The following is a 20,486-nucleotide window of genomic DNA, read 5'->3' as shown; positions in this document are numbered from 1 at the left end:
AAATTATTACAATTTTGCAATTAGGAGCTTTCAGGCAAAAATATGGGAATAGGAATAACAGTTCTTTACTAGGAATATTAAAAAATACAAATGCAGTAATTAAAAAAAAAAAAAAAAAGGCAAGCAAGCAAACAAACTAAAGTCCTAGAAAACCCTGGCGGAGTCAGGAATACAATCTGACACCCTGATCACTAGGGTGTTGGAAGCAATAGAGTAGAGATGATCCTGTAGAGGACAGGCTCAGTGGTGGTGAGATGAGTTCGGTCTTCCTCTGGGAATCAAGTGGAAAAGAGGATGTCTGGGGTCCCTGTGTCCTCATTTTTATCTCATACCTCATTTATGGTAGGGAATGTTTGGCTCCTCCCCACTGGGTGGAGCATCTCACAATGGGATGATGGAATGTGTCATGTCATTGGTGAGCCTTAATGGCCCATTACCAGAAGATATCCCCTGGGGGCAGGAGTGTGGACAAAGTTGATGAAAGAGATAAGAAACACTGCCCCACATGGTTTAACAGATGGTCTATTATCAGAAGGCACCCACCCTCCTCCCCCTGGAGTTACAAGAGAGAAAGAAAAAAAAGAAACCATCTCCCAACTGCTTTCTACAGATGAAATAGAATACTCTTTTTTTTGTTACATAACCCAAGACATATGGGCCCACCAGCCTGCACGATCTTTTCCTTTCTTCTTTCCCTCAGTTCTGGCAGTACGGGGAGTGGGTGGACGTGGTGGTGGACGACAGGCTGCCCACCAAGAACGGGAAGCTGCTCTTTGTGCACTCAGAGGAGGGCAGCGAGTTCTGGAGTGCACTGCTGGAGAAGGCCTACGCCAAGTGAGTGGGGCAGGGCGGGAGCTGCGCCCCTGGCTGTGCCCCTGATGGTGGTCCAGACCAGGGGTGTCAGTCACAGCACACTTCATTCTAAGGCAGCCTCCCTCCAGCCTCCCTCCCACCCAACATTTACAGTTCCCTCTGGTCCATAAAGGGTGTTACCAACTGTATTTCAAGGGGTTTGAATTTTCTTGCCACAGGTCACGTTGATGACAACCAAATTAAGAGATCCTAAATGATAAACCCTTCTTTCTGTGGTACCTTGTGCTTGCAGGTGGAGATGGATCCTAGTATAGCTCTTATCATTTCTCCCCCAGGTTGAATGGCTCTTATGAAGCTCTAGCAGGAGGATCCACTGTGGAGGGCTTTGAGGATTTTACTGGAGGCATCTCTGAGTCCTATGAGCTGCGGAGGGCTCCTGCAAACCTGTACCAAATCATCCAGAAAGCCTTGAGAGCTGGGTCACTGCTTGGCTGCTCCATCGATGTAAGAGACTGACAAAGGTTTACTCTCCTTGCTCCTCTTCTCAGGGCTCTGGCCCATACTGTGACAAAACCCCACAGCAATGTAAGATATAGGTAGGAAGGTCTGATACAAGAGCAAACTGAATTAATGTGAGAGCTTTATTGATTTCAGTATCAAAAAATTTGGACAAAGTTCCAAATAACCAATGCTCATCATGTCTCCCTATTTGCATGACAGCATGTGATAAAACTTAGAGCTGTGAACAACCTACTGATATTCTGGAACTCCATCCTCTGAATGTCTTTTCTCATTCAAATTTTGTGTAATTTCAGCTGCAGACACTCAACTGCCAGAGACAAACTTGCTGAGACACTTTGTTGTACCCTGTAGTCTGATTCTGGCTTCAGCTTTCAGTCCTAAAAACTACTGATACCTGTAATACAAACACTCTCAAATTACAGATGATGTTTAAACATGCTTGGAAACTTCACACCTTTCACATCCTGTTTCATTTCCTTGTTTGCATTGTGGTGTATAGAATTACCAGAGCTCCAGTTTTGGTATACTGGATCTCGACTGAGACAGGCTGGAGCTAAGTTCATGTGAACATGTCTTTGCAGGTGACTGGGACTGTCACCTGAGCTGGGAACTGGATTTAGATTTAGATTTCATTGTGAATTTTTCTGTGCTCAGACTGCATATCAAGGGGCATGAAACTGCAGCTTTTGCTGTGGATCTCACCTTAATTTAATATATTTTGCATCAAGAATATTGATATTCATTGTGCACACCACTTTGGATATTTCCCCCCATATTAATTTGCTTATGAAAGCTCAGTTCATACACAATATATAATCATAAATGTGCATACTTTTATTTTTCCAGATAACTGCTGCAGCTGAAATAGAAGCAATCACAAGTCTGAAGCTGGTAAAAGGACATGCTTACTCTATCACTGGAGCAGAGGAGGTAAGCCAGCCTCTCTGGGGCCATCATGCAAACCAGCTTGGGGTTGCAACACTGCAGTGCCTTCAACTTTCTGGTGGCTTTCAGTGACTGACCATAAAAATGTTCCTAAATTTTACACATTCATACAGAAAAAGGAAGCACCTGTAGTAGTCAGCCAGGTCAGAAGCTCTGTACAGGTAGTGGTGTGAAGCACACCATGCAGCCTGCCACTTGTATGGTACCAACAGGCTGTGTAAAGGTTGGCTAAGCTGTTACCAAAATTCAGGGTACAGAGAGGAGGAGCAGGAGAGGAGGCAGCCATTCCCCACGTGTTTATGTTGTGTGAGGTGGGAGCAAGAACTTTCCCAGTCAGAGCTGATGGGAAAAGAGAAAAAGCCTCTTTGATGAGTCTCATCTTCAGAGTAAGCCCCAGGTATTCCTGCTCCTCCAAAACTAGAATCTTTACACAGATGTCCATCCCACATAACCTCCTTCCAACCTGTGTTGTGCAATCCTTCCTGCTTTTGAGGATGCAGATATTCTGCTGGTTTGTAGCTGATGATTTTCCTTGCAGGTTGCTGTTATTATATGAAATGGTGAGTGCTGCAGCTAATGGCTCACTTGGTGGCACAAGATAATGTAAATAAGTGTGGAAAGCATCTAGGTGTCTTTTAGCTATTGCAAATTGTAATGGACTGCATCACTCAAGTAAAAATCATGTTTTATCCTATCTGAAAAACAATTGCCCTCTGATGATTGGAATAATGGAAGTGCTCAGGCTCTGTTTGTTGTGGATCTTTTAGGTATATTACCGAGGACGCCCAGAGAAACTAGTGAGGCTTAGGAATCCCTGGGGTGAAGTAGAATGGACTGGATCTTGGAGTGATAAGTAGGTTTTTATATGCCCTTGCTTCTCTCTCTTTGGTGTATTTTGGAATCTATTAAAAATTAAATTGGGACAATGCAGTTAATCCAATCACAAAGCGCATTTAGGAGAGAGACTAAATCAGTTGGAATAAAACACTATTAATTTATTACCAGGGTTGCATATTGATCCATTCTTTCCAGTGGGCATTAATACCTGCCTCAGGCGGAGATTTCTCATCAGGGACAACAGCCCTTGGTTTAACTCTGAGCAGCCCAATGCAAGGCAAATCCACATCATTTTGCAAGACAATTTTTCTCAAATTGATCCTACCAATGGTTCCAGGATCTAAGTAAAATATACAAACCAGTCTTGTTCCTGGGATAAACCATTATACCTCTGCTTTGACTCTGAGGTTGCTCAGCTCTAAATCACACCAGAATTTGGTACCTATCTGAGAATCTTGAAAAAGGGGGGATGCTGACTAAGATAAGGACACAAAAGTTTCAAAATCTCTCAGAAACTGTCTGGGCTTCAACTATCTTGGAATCTTGGGAGCATAGTAGTGACAACACCTCTTTTATTTTTATATTTAGAATGGCATAAATTTTACCGTCATTTGGGCCACAATATATTTTTTCATGCAGCACTTTGAGATTTCAGTTTCCTGTCCTGACTGACTGCAGCCTGGATGCTGATGTATCTTAGTTAAGGATAGAGATAAGCTTACAATTAATTTTACTTCTATCAGAGCTGCTTTGCTCAGCCCCAAGGTAAGGTGCCTCAGGCACGCACACACGCCATATCCTGGTGTTGTTACACCTGTTTTACCATGGGAACCTTGCTGAGGCAGGTGACACTGCATTGTTGCATGGGAGCAGATCAGGGCAGAATCCATCCTGAGCACATTAATATCAGAATGGCGAGGGAGCAACGCTGTTTACTGCAGTAAATTTTCTGATTTTACCTTTTTGCTTTCCTGTACTTTCATGATGCCCAACAATGGAGGTTATATCATTTTCCTAGGGAGGATATCAGGCTGCCCCAATAGATCTTAAAATGCTGAAGCTCTGACTGACTTTCAGGCTGTGAATTTCCTAATCCAGCCAGTCTGTTTGTACCTTCTGGCACCTGGCAGGGGAGATTCAATTCAAGGCCTATTTGTTGCAAATACTGTTGCAGTCTAATTCCAGCTCAGCACAGTCAGGTTGCAGGGCGTGCTGTCATTTGGAGGGGCACAAGGTCTATTTGTTGAAGAAATATATACTCCTTTATCAGCCCAAGATAGAATCTAACTCAGATCTCACTGTAGAATAAAATGCAACAGCTGAAGAGTGTGCTTTTGTGCTTTGTCTGCAGTGCTCCTGAGTGGAATTATGTTGATCCCAAACAAAAGCAGGCTCTGGATAAGCAAGTAGATGATGGAGAGTTTTGGTGAGAATTGTTCATTTAGCTTACTTTTTTGGACATTTTATGTGCCTTAAGAAATGCTTTCAATCAGATGGAGAAAAACTGCCAGCACCAAGGGGGTTAATAATGACATGCATGCATTGTTAGCCTCTTATTTATCTCCCTTCCTATTCAAATATTACCTTTTATTAGAGCTTGCATAACTCGGCACTTATCCAAAATATAGAGACCAGATGGTAATAAAATTAATGAGGTGGCAAGAATGAACCTCAGCTGCTCTGCAGTTTGAGGTTTGTTTTTTTGCTTAAATGCTACACACTAATGAAAAAGTTCAGATTACCATCTTGGGAAGAGTCTGTTTACTCAGACCTAATAGAAAGCCTGTCCTAACCCTGATCTGATTATATATGGATCAGTGCTGAGCTGATGTCACTCTGTCCTAGCCTGGAAAGATAAACGGCCACCGTCCTCCAGTGCAATCAGCTCCATGGGCCGTCAGGCACTGGGAAATCAGGGCAGACCTCTGCTTGCAGCATGAAGCAATCAAGGTCTGTCACTCATGGAAACCTACCAGGAATGGTAAAAACAAACGTCAATGATGGGACTGAAGCAAAACACCAAACTGAGACTGTTTTCCTACAGTGATGCTTTCCCAAGGGCCAACACTTACTCCCTGTAAATGGGATCTCCTCACACATATTGTTTTACCAGTCCCAGTGAATTTGCTCATGAAGCATGATCCATGAGAGATTGCCCACAGCTGGGGATGACAGAAAATGGTTTGACTGAGCCCATAATGTGTAAAAGTCATTGACAGAGGCTGTCTCCAGAAGATACAGCTCATTCAGGCAGTGGGCAATTTTGTGTCCCAAAAGCCAGTTCCAAGTTTCAGAATTCAATTAAATGCAGCTTTGGACAGCTCTGCAACACCAGTGTTTGCTGCCCCATTGGGAGAGGTGTCCAGCTGCAGTCACCTCATCTGTTGCAGGCTGATGGACTAACCTGGTCTCTTTGTGTGCCAGGATGGCATTTTCAGATTTCCAAAGGCAGTTTAGCTGCCTTGAGATCTGCAATTTGACTCCTGACACACTGGCAAGCAACAAGGTCAACAAATGGGACCTGACCATGTTTAATGGACAGTGGAGACGGGGTTCATCTGCTGGGGGCTGCCAGAACTACCAAGGTAAGCACCCAACCAAATGGGCCTTTGGTGAAATCCCCAACAAAACATTCAAAAACTGCTTGTGAACTGGAGGGGAAAAAAGAGCTTGGAGGTACAAAAATTTCTGTGGGGTTTAGATAGTAAGCAAAAGCCTGGGAGTTTAAATGAAGATCTAATTCACACTTACTTCCTCGTGGGGGATTACCAGCCCACCAAGCAGTTAATTCATGGCTGTATTTTTTTTTTCTCTGTCTGCTTTTCCTGCTTACATGGCTTTTGCTACTGGCCGGAGTAATCCTCTCAAGAGCTGGGTAGGCCAGGAAAGTGTCACAGTTCAGTGGCACTGTTATTTCCAATTCGTTTTCAGGTTAGACCTCTGGAGAGGCTGTCTGGCATTTCGTCCTCTTGCAACAATAACAGCCTCAGCCAAGGGCATTTCCTGGAGATAAATGACTGGCTGGAATTAACAGTATCAGCTCCTCCCTTCTGGTCATTAGTCCCAGGGAACATCCTGGTGCTTTGATTTCCCATGGCTCCAACTGATGCTCAGCATAGCTGTGAAAACATAAACCCATATAACTCAACAGAAAGAACTGGAAAAATTCCGGACACAAGTCCTTCCAGGGAAATATTCTCTGTAGGTCTAGTGACAGCCGTATTGGCTGCAATGACAGCAAAGCCTCCTCCTTCTTGTCTCCTGTTGGGAATTCTTAGCAACATACTGGACCAACCCCCAGTTTAGAATCCGGTTGGACGAACCAGACGATGACCATGCAGGGAGTCCCAACGAGCCGTGCTGCACCATCCTGGTGGGACTGATGCAGAAGAACCACAGGAGACAGCAAAGAATGGGAGAAGGTCTGCTTAGTATTGGTTTTTCACTCTATCAGGTAAAGCTTGTTCCTGATTTTAAAGAATTTATTCCTTGTCCTATTAAGCTGGAAAGAATTAGCAGCGTGCTACATCTTGGCATTCAGCCCTACACTTCAGTAAGATCTGGATTTTGCAAAATGATTCAATTACTTCTCTCATTTCTTCCTGACTCCCATAATATGGGAAGACTCAGATAAATTGAGGCTCAGGATTTTTCCCCACTTCAACTGGATGGCAATGTAAATTATTGAGCCAGTAATTTAGTAACAGTCTAATTGAGAATCTTCTTTTACAAAACCTGAATGGGGGCAGGCTTGGGGTGCCTGGCAATTCCAGATAAGTGTTTCTGATTATAGCCTATTATTAGCCCTTGGTAGTCACTTTCTTTTTTGTTATTATTTGTCCCTTGTATTTCAAACTTTTTTGATCCATCATCTGCCATTTGCTACTGTTCTGGTTCAGTAAATTTGGGGCTTTGTTTTCCCTGGTTTTCCCAGTGTTGCTAAAAATATAACGTAAGGAAAACCCTTTAGTGTAACCTCTAATTTCTATCATGTGAGGGGAGAGAAGCAAATGCAAAAATTTCCAACCAGTATCATCATTACCAATATCATATGCGAAGAAGTGCAATTAAATGTTGTGTAGACTCCACTGGAAGAAGGTCATTAGGCAGCACAGGTGGAGCAGATGGGAATGGCTGACTTTTGCTAATGGATCTTATGTGGGATGGCTCGAAATGATGAAAGGTTTTCCCTAGTGCCCAAGTGCCTGCATGCACACATGGCTCTCACTGAGCACATTTCTGAGCTGCCTTCTCTGTGGTACCAGGCACCCTCACCTATCAGCATCCCAAATTTGTGCATTGTGGATGTCTGTTTGCTCCCATCACTGGGTACAACACTGGAGAACTTCTTGTGCTTTACGTCTGTTCCATCCCATCTGTGTCCTCTGCGGCCTTACCCACAGTAGCATAGACTAGGTGACTCTTAAGTCACTGAAGTGACTTTTAAGGTGTTAATTTTCTGGAAAACCCTGGCTGCTAAGTCATCTCAGGTAGGCACTGAGCTATGATCCCAGCTCCTTGGATCACACACCGTAGTGGATTTACTTCATGGCAGCTGATGCTGTGGCTGGGGAGCTCCAGCTGGGACTGCAGAGATGCTGACCTAAAGCAGATCTCTCTGCAGGAGAAGGTGAAAAGATGTGTTCAAATCTGTCTACCTGCCCTGCAGAGCTTTTTTAAGCCATGTAGCTGCCTGCTGACAACAACTGTGTGTCCATCACCCTCCAGCTCCTGCCCTTCCAGTGTGCTGGCTATAGGCAACAACACCTGAGGTCTCAAGGGGCCACTCAGGCTCCAGAAATGTTGTATGGGTGATATTTTTAAAAGCTCTTTTGGGACTTGGGAGCACATTCTCTTTGGCTCTCACTGGAACCCATGCTCTCAAGGCAACTTATTGCTTTTGGAAAATTTGCCTTGTATTCGGAGGTACAAGTTAACATAGCAATTCAGTTAATTTAGGAAGGGCCAAATATTGAAAGTTGTTACTTGTTACAGTTGCTTCACAACAATCTCATCCTCCCCAGGCTGATTGCTAGTAACGATAGCCTTTTATTTTCATCATATTCAGTAGCAGTAGACTAGTGGAGTTAGGGTCTGCTGTAATAAACTCTCTGGTTTTGGTTAGCAAGTAGGACTAACTTCTTGACTTTCCTGACTGAGCATTTAAAGACTTACTTGAATATTTCCAACCGACAGTATTATTCACAACACCACATCAAGGGGAAAAGCAATTCAATATGCTATAGATTTCTCTGGATGAAGATTCAGATTTTCCTTTGCAACAGCTCTAGGACAAGACAGAATTTCATATGTATCTGATACTATTATATGTGGTTGTAAATGAAATTTATTTTTCAAAAAGTGTCTGAAGGAGGCTTTATCTGAAGTTTTTTCCCTACTGGCAGGTGTAGGTATATAACAGCACTTTAACATTGTCTCTTTCCTTCCTTACAGATTCCTCAGGAGGTATGTAGTCTCTGCTGAAGAGTTCCAGCCTCCACATGGGCACCTCCCCTTGCACTGGAGAATTTAGCTGCCACGATGATTCTTCCTTACTAGTGATTTCTCTTCTGGAGAGCTTTGCCCTTGAATCACTGGACCAATATCTCAAGTTCTGAATAATCATTTTCAGGGGACTGGGGCACATGGATTTATTACAGATGTCTGACTCCCAGTCTTGATCTCATTTATACTTGTTGAAATTTGGCTTCCAGGAAGTTTGTACAACCGAGGTCAGAATTTGTCTGTTTAGTTCAGGTGAAGGCAGAACAGGATCTCTGCACTTAAAAACTGAGAAAATGTAGCTAATATTGTTTAGAAGAAATGCTAAGCTCTGCGGATCCGTTCCTTTTACAATGCTGACCTGGGGCTCCTGGTAATGAACAAGCCCTGCTCAACCTTTCCTAATCCCCCCGGATGTCAATGCTGAGGCAAAGAGACTTTTCATTGCTGGAGAAAGAGACCCCAGGGGTGTCTGGCAGTAGGAATAGCCTATACTCATTACTGAGGTCCAGCAGCCTATACTGCCAATTTTTCCTTGGCTTTTCAGCCTTTTTACTCTCTCAGTAAATGAATGTGTGGCCGTGTAGCAATTAACTGTGTTCTTTTAGCAGCCTTGCAAGTGCAAGTGGAAAATGAACTTTATATATTGGAGAAGATATGGATCTATCTTCTTAACCTTTGCAGCCCCACTTAGCTTAATACCGAGTGAGGGGAAAGGATGGGGCTATTGAATAAATACCAAATTCAATCTTATCTCAAAACAAAAGAGGGAAAACCTCCATATTTTTCTACAGTTCACAAGAGAAAACCTGAATGACTGTAAAATGTTTGGTAAGATTTTTGTGTGCTCTGGTCTTAGACAGAAAGAAACTTTATCCCTAAATTATGCTTCCCATCCTGCATCAGCCACACAGCATTTTGTGTGTCACTGAATCATACTTTTTGAAAGACATCTTAGTGGAGCAAAAGTCATGAACAGGAGTTTTATAGCAGAGATGTGGTTCTTACACTACTGTTCCTTCTTATGTCAGTGTTTTATTTTATGAACTGTGCAATGTTTAACTTTCTAAAGAGTATATTTGTATTAAGGAATATTTAAGTACTGTTTTCTACAAAATCCAAATGAATATCCTTAGTATTACTAATAGAAGTTGGGTAAATCACCTAATGTGGCCCCAAAAGTCTCACCCTTGTGACTACTACTTTGTTCTGTTTACTATTCTTTTTCGTCTATTTAAAGAAATCAGAGACTACAATTCCTATGCAATTAGGAGATTTTTTCCATACCATAAATTGCTCACAAATATTCTGAAAACTAAATTTGTCCACAAGCTGCTTATGAAAGCAAAAAATGCTCAATGCATGAAAAATTCACAGTGTGGTAATTTGATCAGATATGACCCCACATTATGATACTTTTATTTATTTTATGGTACCAAGTGTAAAGAGGCATGTGAAAAGATAATCTTTAAAGAGGAAGATTCTCGCCCTTTCTAATCACCTGCCTGTTTGCCATGACAGAACCCTGGTGGTTTTCTTTTGTGCCATCCCTCACGGATTTTTTGTTTTATGCAAAGAAAAGCTTGAGATGGCTTTGAAGCGCTGAAACTGAAATTGGGTGGCTGGCTTACCAGGGAACTGCCAAAGGGTTCCTGACAAAACCGCGTTCTCCACAGCTGGAAGACAGCACAGATGTGCCTGTGGGCCGTGCTTTCTTTGCGAGGCACCAGCCAGCAGCCCGGACTGACCCCTACGTGAACCTGCGCGAGGTCTCCAGCCGCATGACGCTGCCCCGGGGACAGTACCTCATCGTGCCCTCCACCTTTGAGCCCTACAAGAACGGGGAGTTCTGCCTGAGGGTGTTTGCTGAGAAACAGGCCAAACCACAGTGAGTACCTTCCTGGAACGCCCCCTTCTGCTGGGGAGGCACGCAAAGGAGAAGGTCACGTGTTGCACCCACACCCTGGGCTTGATCTTGTGTCTTAACAGCAAAATAGACCCATTGCCACAACCCGTCTTTTCCACAGTCTACCACAGTGACCACACTGTGGTAGAACCATGGAACTATGGCACCATCCATGGCAGATGGTTCTTCAGCATCACCATCTTCAGATGTCCCCTCGGAGGTGTCCACTAAGCACTCGGCTGGGAACAAGGTCCCTCAGCTCTGTGAAGGAGAAGTTCCCACAATGAAAGAGTGCAGGATTTGAGACTATGATGATGATGAGATGGTTTTTAAAAGGGTTGTATCAATAGCATCCACTGGTTGAAAAACCAGGGGTCTGGATGGAAGACAAGAAGAGCAAGGCTGCATTTCCCATGGAAAAGATCTTCAAAGCGTTGGGGCAGGCAGAGGGGGGATGTGGAGCATGGGAAGCAAGAAACTTGAGGACTTGTTCTGTGCATTTATTAACACCTCATGGTTAAACAGCTTTTTAAAAATTATTTTTCTAATTATTTTAAAGGCAAGACTTTAAAGTAGACTCATGATTTCTGGTTGTTTAATTTTTTCTTCTTTTTTTTCCATAGGATGATGGGTGATGAGGTGTCTGCAAAGCCATATGAGGTTAGATGCCCTAAGTGGGCAGAATTTTCCTTCATCACATGGAAGTAAAACAGGAGCAAGATTTTTATTTCTTGCTTGAGCTGGGATTACAGAATGTTTTTGTGCTGAGGAGAAATATTTTTTGCTCATGGGGATTTTTCACATATATCCATGTCTTAGTTTCACATTCATTTTTATGTAGCTGGGCCATGTGGCACAGACACTTCACCCTTGTAGACTGAGCTGGACCACATTCGATTGTCCTTACCTCCAGCATGGGTAGGAGAAGGTGTAGGGGGCATATTTCCATAGAAACAAGTAGTCTTCCTGAAGCCTGGGAGAAGCTGCAAAAGGTTTCCAAGGAGCTGCTGGGTTGCTCTGGCCTAGTGCAGCAATATTTTCACTATTTTCTAAAACTATCTTGGTAACAGAAAAAAACTTTCCCATCAGCCTTAGGAGGTATTTGCTTTCAAATTAAGGCAGCCTCTGGCTGGTCATGACTTAAATAGTGCCTCTGTTTTCCCATTACTGCAGAGTACATACTCATTTTCTTTTGCTGTAAATAAGCCCCTGTCCAGCATCTTTACAATATCCACAGCTCACTTTCTAGAACCATCTTGTTAACCACTCTCTTGGCCATCCCTTTCCTCTAGCCTCATGTTGATAACAAAGATATAGATGATGAGTTCAAGACTCTCTTCCAAAAGCTCTCTGGAGAGGTAAGTGGATTAAAGTGAACAAAAAAGACCAAGACCTCTCTGTTATGATTATACAAATATTTGACTTGCCAATTCCTTTTACTGTCTGTTCAAAAAACCATGTATTTCTCCCCTTTTATTAACTCACAGCTTCAGTTCAGTTTATCTCGCAATAGAGAAGATTTTCTACATTGTTCTTCTTATTGGTGCAGAATGTGATTTTTTTTCCCCTTGATAGTGCAAGGCAGGGAATAACTTTGAAAATAGGGGTGATGGGAGTGAGGACTGTGAAAATATTATCCCAGGGTGAAATAAATTACCTGTGGAGTTATCGTATAATTCTGACAATTGCTTGGCTGGCCAATTCCTTCCTTTTTGTTTAGCCCCAGGAACTGGAAAACTGTTGGCTGGGCTTTTTCTCTACCTAATGTATTTGAAAAACAGTATCTACAAAGCCCCACTGCGTTAGCCTGTGGCTGTCATGTCAGATTTCCTCTTAATGAACAGGTGGCCACTGCTACTGGAGAGGGAAAATGTCTTTTTAGGAAGACATTTCTGAGTTTTGAGAGGGAATTTTAGAATTGCTTGGTTGTAGTTTCCACAAGCCCTGAAAATCTCAAATGTTTTCCTGAACCTTTTTATTCAGTCAAACGTTTTAAAAAGTTGCCATTTAATTGGTCATGTCACTGTAGCACCTAACAAACCATTTATTTCCTGGTTGAATGTCTAGCAAATATGACTGGAGATCTTCTCCCTCTGATATCTGAGGGTAAATGTGAAGGGTCAGAAAAAAATGAAGGGTTTACATGCCTTAGATTTGGAAGGAAAATAGTCTCTGGATGTCTGATAACAAATCAGTAGAGCTTGTTTCAAATAATTTCTGTGTTAACACCTACAGTATGTTTTGTTTTCTGTCCAGGACTGTGAAGTGACTGCTACTGAACTTCAAAGGATCCTAAACAGGGTTTTGGCAAAGAGTAAGTGACATTATGTATTCCCATTGGATGGAGCTGACACTGGGGTCTGTGCTAGCAAAACCCAGCTCTGTCAGCTAGGGGTGATGAAAAACTGAGTTTGTGTCTGGTCCCAGCTGAATTTCTCCTGGCTTGTTGAACCTCTAAATATGGGGTAGGGTGGAAATACTGCCTGCTGCTTCCCTTCCAAACTCTGCCAGCAGATGTTCTGCAGAGGCACAACATTCCCTGTACTTTTCTGGGAGGACCACCATGGGCAGTGTAATTATGCTGCTGCATGACTTCTGTGGACAGATGGAGGATTATCTCCACCAAAACCAATAACACCCCTCCCACTGTGAAAAAAAAGAGCCATATTATTCAACTGAAAGGATATAGTGGAGGAAATGGCAGGGCATTTACTTTGCTACCAAGATTTTAAGGTGGTTGATATCTCCAGCATTGTCTGCAGAAAACTATTCATCTTAAACTATTTCTGACTTGGACTTTTATATTTCCTTTTTGTACAGGAAAGGATGTGAAAAGTGATGGATTCAACATTAACACTTGCAGGGAGATGATCAGCCTTTTAGATGTATCCTTTGAATGTAATTTTATCACCTTTAAAGTTCCTGAATCTCTTTTGCAAAACTTCCTGACAAGCTGGGCTAAGTTTACACTTCAGTTGTCCAGTCACGTGGCTGGGGGCAAAAAATTCAGCCAAGCATCTCTATCAGCTCATGGTGGCAGAAACCTGAACCATTTAATCATCAGCTGCTTCTCTCACCGCATCTCTCATTACTTAAACTTTTTCCTAAATATAGCGGGGAGTAGAAATAGAGCCTTTCTGCCTGGCTGCACCTGTGCAGTTCCAGGTGCACACACAGCATGCTTGGCAGGATGCAGGTTCTGAGCACGTCCTCAGCTGCTGTCTCTGAGTCAGGTCCTGCTTACAGAGCCCCGAGCTCACAGCTCCTGGGGGAAAGCTGCAAGTACTGCAAGTACTGCAAGAAGCTGTTCCCAGGGGGAAGGCTGCAAGTACAGGCAGTGCCTACCTCCCTTCTGCTTAACTGGGAGGACACTTGGGAGCTTATGAGGTTTGAGTAGCCAAGGGAAAAGGAGAGGTCAACACCTCTGCCCAGGTTTGTGTGGCCAAAGGTAAAAGAGAGGTCAACACCTCTACCCAGTGCTCCTATGCACTGGGAGGGTGAAGGGCCATGCTGCCAGGATCTCGCTGGTGCTGCTGTCGTGGCACGGCCATATTGAGGCCAGCAGGGATTCATGTGGATCTTGGGGATAACTGGCTGTTAGGAGAAGTGATACCATTGCCCTACACTCCACGGGCTGCCAAGCCTAATGGGGTAACTCAGTAAGTACAATGTCATGGTGTCCAAATCCCTGTTTCTGCCTAATTTTTGCGTAGACTGCTATTGACTCTACTTGCAGCTCCTGCCTCTGGTTTCTAACAATTGTCTGCTGGAAGACCAGGCCCTTTTCCCTCTAAGGACTCTAATCTACTGCTAAGTGTACAAAATGTGAGTGCTTTTAATCATGCTTATATATTTAGCAATCACATATATCATTCCTTGAGAGTGAAGATAGCCTAGAAATTCTTGGCATGCCTTTAGCCAAGCAAATGTGGAGCTGTGGGCATGTCTGTGGGAGATGGAGATGCATTACAAATGAGGACTAAACTGGCATTAGGATGACACTGTGATGGGTGATTTGTTTTTATCAGAACTGATTGCTCTCCAGTTTGGTTAAGGATAAAGGAATCCTGATTTTTGAACCATGCCTTAACATGGCCCAGACCGACGGGACTGGCACCTTGGGACTTGTAGAATTCAAGACACTTTGGATGAAGATTCAAAAGTATTTGGTAACAACATTTTTGACTCTATTTCCTTCCCTCCCCTCTCAGTGTTGAAGTACAGATCCAGAACTGAGATAGAGTTAAACCCTCACAGGCAGAGATAATTGGAAACCTTCCTTCAGGCTTCCCAAACTCAGGGCTCGAGTTTGTTCCAGGGCTCTGAAACACCTCTCACTCAACAGGGCACAAGCAAATCCTCTTTCACCTTGGCCCCATCATTCTCCATGATTTGCAGTACCTTATGGAAAGACAGATTAACTCTCTTTGGTTATTGGCAAAGACAGCTCTCTCTGCTGCCTGCTCTATTAAAGCTCATATGAACATATCTCGGCTGTTGCAATATGTTGCATTGCTGGCTGAGCATAAGCAAACACAAGAAATGTATTTTTAGGACCTTCAAAAAAACCCTGCCTTTGTATTTTTGAAATGTTATAGAACTGCTGAATTGTTTTTCTGGTAGAGGACTTAATATCCCAAGAAGTTCCCTTAGAATGAAGTGGTCTTAAGGAAGGTCAGATTTGGACATTCTTGGTGTGACCACCTCCCTTTCAGACAAGCCTACTGCCATATATTTGATGTTGTTCATCACAGATCATCTGCCCTGGAGTTCCATGAAGAAATGCTGGGCTCATGAAGACCCAGCTCTGTCCTAAGGCTTGTCAGAAAAGCAAGCCCTGAGACCCAAATCCAGTATTAACTATAGGCCTGGGTGGCTTCTAATTCTGGGTAATAAACCTGCTGGCAGTGAGAGGCATCTGTCATCTTGTCTGAAATATTAAACAAGATGGACTTGGTCTGTTGCAGTGTTTGCCAAACGATAGGATATTTTCCTCACTGGCCTGTCTGCCACCATGTAATGTGAAGGCAGGCAAGCTGCCAGCCCATGGGAACGTGTTTCCCACTCTGCCTGGCTTGCCACTAGCTGCTTGAAATGTTTCCCTTGCTCATTAATGTTTCAAAGAGTAGGAGCTCGTGGTGGTACAAGTCCCAGCCAGCAGTGGGCACAGCAGTGACAATGGGAACGTGGCAGAGGTAGGAATGATTGTCCTGGCACTGATTAGCCGCACAAGCAGGAAGGATGGCAAGGCAGGGGCTGCATGGCGGCCTAGCAGACCAAGGTTAAAGCCTAGAGGAGCCCTCTGAGTCGTTCACTGTGGCTTGTAGCCCCTGGTGAGACCTGTTACCACATCTTCACAGCTGCTGTGAGCCAGCTGTGCAAGCCCAGCCTGCCTCCCGTGCCCGCACTACGGCACTGCTGCAGGGGTACACGCTCCAGGGCCCTCTCCCATTCTCTCCTTCCCCTTTGGCACAGGCAATCTATAGGAAAGTGGACAGTGACTACTCTGGTACCATCGACTCCCATGAGATGCGAAATGCCCTCAGAGAGGCAGGTGAGTGCTGCTTGGGGCCCCACTGGATCACCAAACACTGGGAGAACAGCAGAGTGTTTTACTGGCTTTTCTTCTCTCCTGTCACCTAGATCACAGCATTGCCAGTGACATCCTCCCTTCCTGACAGTCACACGCTGCAATCCTTTTGCTGTTTCATACATCAAACCCCATCCTCTGTTCTGCATTAGGAACCACTGGTGCTTTTGTCCATGCTGTGACCATTGCTTATCCATCTGATTATTACTTGCTCTGGTTTTGGCCTCATTATTTCCTAATCTAATAGTCCTCTTTCAGAGCTGTGCCCAAACTGTCCTTTTCCTTCATTTCCTCCCACCACCTTTCTCTCCTCTAGAGATCAAGGCATGCCCCAATGATGTCCTCTCTGATGTGTTCACTTTTGGAGCAGAGCTTGCCAGGGGCATCTAGAGGAGCACTGTTTTTTTGATTTGTCTTGTGCTCAGTGGATTTTATGTGAATGATCCAGAGACAGAAATAGCATGAATATGGGCCTGAATAGAGCCCAATGTGTTATGTGAGCAATTGGCTCTGCTGCAATCACTGCTATTCAGCTGGAGTGCCAAGACTCACTAATTAGGGGTTTATCTGGGGAACATAGGACTGGTTATACTGTGAAACAATGTGAAATATGCAGTCTGACAAAATGCTGTGGGAGAACTCTATGCCTTTCTTCACCCAGGACAATGGGCTTTGGAAAGGACCTACAGGGGTGGGTGTGGGAGTCCAACAGACCTTCTGGGAGGAACAGTCCTGCCCCTCCACCTGCAGCTGCAGCAGTCCACGGATAAGTCACATCCAAGACAGAACTTAGCCTGCTGTGTCAGTGATTCCATGCTCTCCTCAGGTTTCAGGCTCAACGATGAGGTGCAGCACAGCATCGTCGCCCGCTACGCCTGCAGCACCAAGCTGACCATCGACTTCGATGGCTTTGTGGCCTGCATGATCCGTCTGGAGACCCTGTTCAGTGAGTGCCCAAGGGCAATTCCTGAAAGCTTTGGGGTTGCCTTAGCTAAAAGACACCTTATTTGCTGTCTTTTAGCTGTGAATGTAGCAAATTGCATGGAAAGGTCGGGGTGCCAGCAAAATTGTGTCAGACGAAGCAGCAGAGAAATAGCAAAAGACTTTCTGTCTGAATGACCATGGGGAGTAAGGGACATGTTTCCATAACACACCATTCATTCTCTTGTGCTTTACAGTCATCAGCAACTTATGGTCACTGCTCTGGCCCCCACATTGTTGCAGCTCTGACAAATGGCACCATTTATCACTTGCAGTTCTCACTCAGACCTGATTTACAGGTTTGTCCCTGGATCGTGCCAGATACCACCACATCAGATTTTATAGTTGTCCTGCTGCCAACTCCCATTTTGCTGCTGCAGATCTATTCCACCCCATGAAGCAGCTTAGAAATTATTTGTAAGAAGAAAGAAGAACAGCTGTAATATTGTCTTACAGAACCAGTCTAAATTTCCAGTAGATCATGGCAGAAAGCCAGACCTTTACATTTTGTCAGACAGTGATTCTCTACATGTCAAACTCTGTGGTTTATATCCAGTTTTTTCCCCACTCTTCTTACATTTCAGAAGTGTTCTATCTCCTCGACAAAGACAAGAATGGAGTCATCCAGATCTCTCTGCCTGAGGTAAAGCTGGTCAGATTGAAATACCACCTGATTCAACTGCAGCAGTAGACCACACTAAAATACACTTATTTAAAATCACTGTTATAAGTGATTTAATCACTATTATAAGAGAAACATGGTAGTGATTCAAAGGGCAAGTTTGTTTATGTGAAAATGTTCTTCAGCCCACAAAGCCTGTTTGAATTAATAGAATGAACTTTTACCTTATATGAGCAAAAAAGTAAAGGTACCTTCAAAACTCTCAAGGCTGATAGAGAAGGTGCTTACACAGTGCATTTCACTATCTCCTTTTAGAGGGAAGTGGTCAATTCATTAGAAAACACACAGCAGGGAACTCTTCTTTTCTGGCAGAGAATGTACTGATCAACCTGCCAGAATTAGAAGAAACCTTTTAAGATGCCAGGGTTGGTTTTTTTCCCACATTGTTTTTAATGCAAATCTTCCCTGTTGAAGCTGTGGTAAAAGCAATCAGCTTGAGCCTTCCCTTTGCAGAATACAAATATATCTCAGGAAACAGCTGGAAGGAGCCCCAAGAGGTCCATCCAATTAGTCCTCTCAGCTGAAGACTGGCTCAAGGGGAGGAGGATGGCTGGGAGGCCCTGTGACCTTCAGTCACAGTTAGTTAAATCTCACTGAAATTGTACATTGTGTACTCCCACCCTGGAGTTTTTCAAGGCTGAAAGTTGAAGCTTTCTCCAGCTTGCCCTGTAGAACTCATCTTCCTTTGGAAGAGACCCTACTTGCAGTGTTTGAGGCTGATCCTGGCAGTAGATTTCCCTGAAGTTCAAGAGCAGATGGATCCTACACATATAAAAGATTAAAATGCAACTCCAGCCTTTCCCAGCTTGTTCTCCCAAAGCCATGGAAGAATGCCCCAGTGGCATCCTGTAGACCTTCCTGCACTGACTCCTTGTTCTGTTTCTCCCTCAGTGGCTGTGCTGCACACTGGTTTGAACCACGGTCAGTCAATTCAGCAGAGACCTCTGAGGCTCTTCTGAGCATAAAACCACTTGTTTGGCATCTCCTTGTTGGGAAAAACAGAAAGAGAAACTTGTTTTTATTCCTGGCAAGTTACTTTAAGCCAATAAAAATTATTTACTGTCAGTTATAAAATAAATGCATTCTTAAACAAACAAATAAACAAACCCAGGACTGACCTCCTTTACTTTTCCTGCCCATGGAGTATTGCTCCGTGCCATGCTGAAATCTCATCAATTTTGACTTAGCATGGATGGACCCAGGTGGCTGTGGTTTGACTTCTGACTGTGCAGAAAAGTTCAGCAGTGTTCAAAATCCTGGAAGAGATCTCCATTGCTGCAAAATCTAGCATATGTTTTGCTCCATGCTCAAGAGTGTGGGCAAAATTTATGTTGCTGCCCTGGCAACCTCCCTTTGCAGACAATTGTCTGCTTTGGCTGTGCCAAGTGTCTGCAGAATCTGGGGGTGAGGAGCTTGGAGGCAGATGCTCAGCTGCTGGGAGCACAGAGAATATGGGCACAGACACAGCCCCAAGGATTAACTGGGAATCAGGAAAATGTGATGGCACTCCTCCACAAGTCTCATCTCAGTCCTCTGGGAGGAGGAGAGAGGATGGAAGGTCAGATTCAATACTCTGAAATTATTTCAGCTGAGATCTTCTCCTGTGAATGCTTGTCCATATGTGTGCCCAAAGATGGGATTTGGAGCTTTAGTTTAATGAGTGACTGGAGTTCAGAAGCTCATGAAGGCAAGAAACAAAAAATGTGCATGTAGGGGGTCTAGGAGAAGGTCTGAAAATGAGGGGGATGTGCTAATGTGGATTGTGACTTAAAGAAGAAACTGAAGCTAGCTGGGTTCAACACTTTGCCCTGGCTCACAGCTCTGTGCTTTCCTAAGACCTTGTAAAACATTTGTCCTCTTAAAAAAAGCTCCTCTCTACATTAATTTTCATAGTATTCTAAAGAGTAATATCATAGCAATGCAGGCAAGATAATCCAGCACTCTGTATAAGCAATCAGAAAATATTTCTGGAACTTGCAATAATGATCTGACAAGACCAAGCATACTGTGATCAGTGACATGTCTGACACTTCTCCCCAGGAGGAGAAGGAGTGCAGGCTGACATCTCTGTCCTCGAGGCAGATGTGGGGCCAAGACTGTCTCCCCCTTTCTCTTCAGTGCTGTGTTTGAGAGAGGCCTTTCTCCACACCTGCTGGTTCCTAAGCTCTTTCTTTGAGCAGGAAGAAAGCTGTTGTTTGGTTCCCATCTCTGAACACAGAATGCCTTCTGATAAACCCTACACCTCACATCTCCCAGCATTTCTTCTTGCTGCTGGCCACAGCTGTCTGACTAAAAGGGATGCATGACCTGTGTCACTGCACGACTCTGCCTTTCTAATTGATGTCCTCTGCCAGTAAAAGAGAAATAAATGTTTCCTTTGGGTTGCAGGATAAAAGCAGCTAGAGTAGGAACCACAGGCTTTCCCCCTCTGCACATATCACTGGCCATGACCTGTGTGCAGCTGTCACAGGGTGCCACCAGTTTCTGCTGGCACATATTTGCCTGCTGACCAACAACAGACATCTGTGTACTTCCACCTGTCTGGAAGACAGAGCTACCTGGGGCAAGCTGAGCGCTCCAAAACCACCAGAAAATTCTGGTGAATGCTCTGCCTGTTCAGTAGGATGAACGTGTCCTTCTCTGCCCTACATCTTGCATATGCAACACGTCTCCTTGCTAACCATGCAGCAGGGTGAGCTGGCTGCTTG

General features: G+C 44.0%; 1 protein-coding gene across 3 annotated transcripts in view; it reads left to right on the top strand.

Moving 5' to 3' along the window:
* Window positions 1–18,880, top strand: part of CAPN8 (calpain 8) — a 31,149-nt gene extending 12,269 nt beyond the window's left edge. Inside the window, exons 4-21 of one of the 3 annotated variants that reach the window (XM_063391105.1) lie at window positions 701–834; window positions 1,149–1,317; window positions 2,182–2,265; window positions 3,048–3,133; window positions 4,469–4,543; window positions 5,542–5,702; window positions 6,396–6,571; window positions 8,572–8,583; window positions 10,296–10,507; window positions 11,149–11,185; window positions 11,818–11,883; window positions 12,782–12,839; window positions 13,346–13,410; window positions 14,626–14,694; window positions 16,001–16,079; window positions 16,942–17,061; window positions 17,681–17,739; window positions 18,670–18,880. In XM_063391105.1, coding sequence (XP_063247175.1) covers window positions 701–834; window positions 1,149–1,317; window positions 2,182–2,265; window positions 3,048–3,133; window positions 4,469–4,543; window positions 5,542–5,702; window positions 6,396–6,571; window positions 8,572–8,583; window positions 10,296–10,507; window positions 11,149–11,185; window positions 11,818–11,883; window positions 12,782–12,839; window positions 13,346–13,410; window positions 14,626–14,694; window positions 16,001–16,079; window positions 16,942–17,061; window positions 17,681–17,739; window positions 18,670–18,693 — 1,686 coding nt within the window. In that variant the 3' untranslated portion in view covers window positions 18,694–18,880. The other 2 variants (XM_063391106.1, XM_063391104.1) reach the window with 2 other exon arrangements.
* Window positions 18,881–20,486: the final 1,606 nt, after the last annotated feature.

The sequence above is a fragment of the Prinia subflava genome, chromosome 2 (genome assembly GCF_021018805.1).
Source record: "Prinia subflava isolate CZ2003 ecotype Zambia chromosome 2, Cam_Psub_1.2, whole genome shotgun sequence".
NCBI lineage: Eukaryota > Metazoa > Chordata > Aves > Passeriformes > Cisticolidae > Prinia > Prinia subflava.
This window is presented reverse-complemented; position numbering and strand designations above follow the sequence as displayed.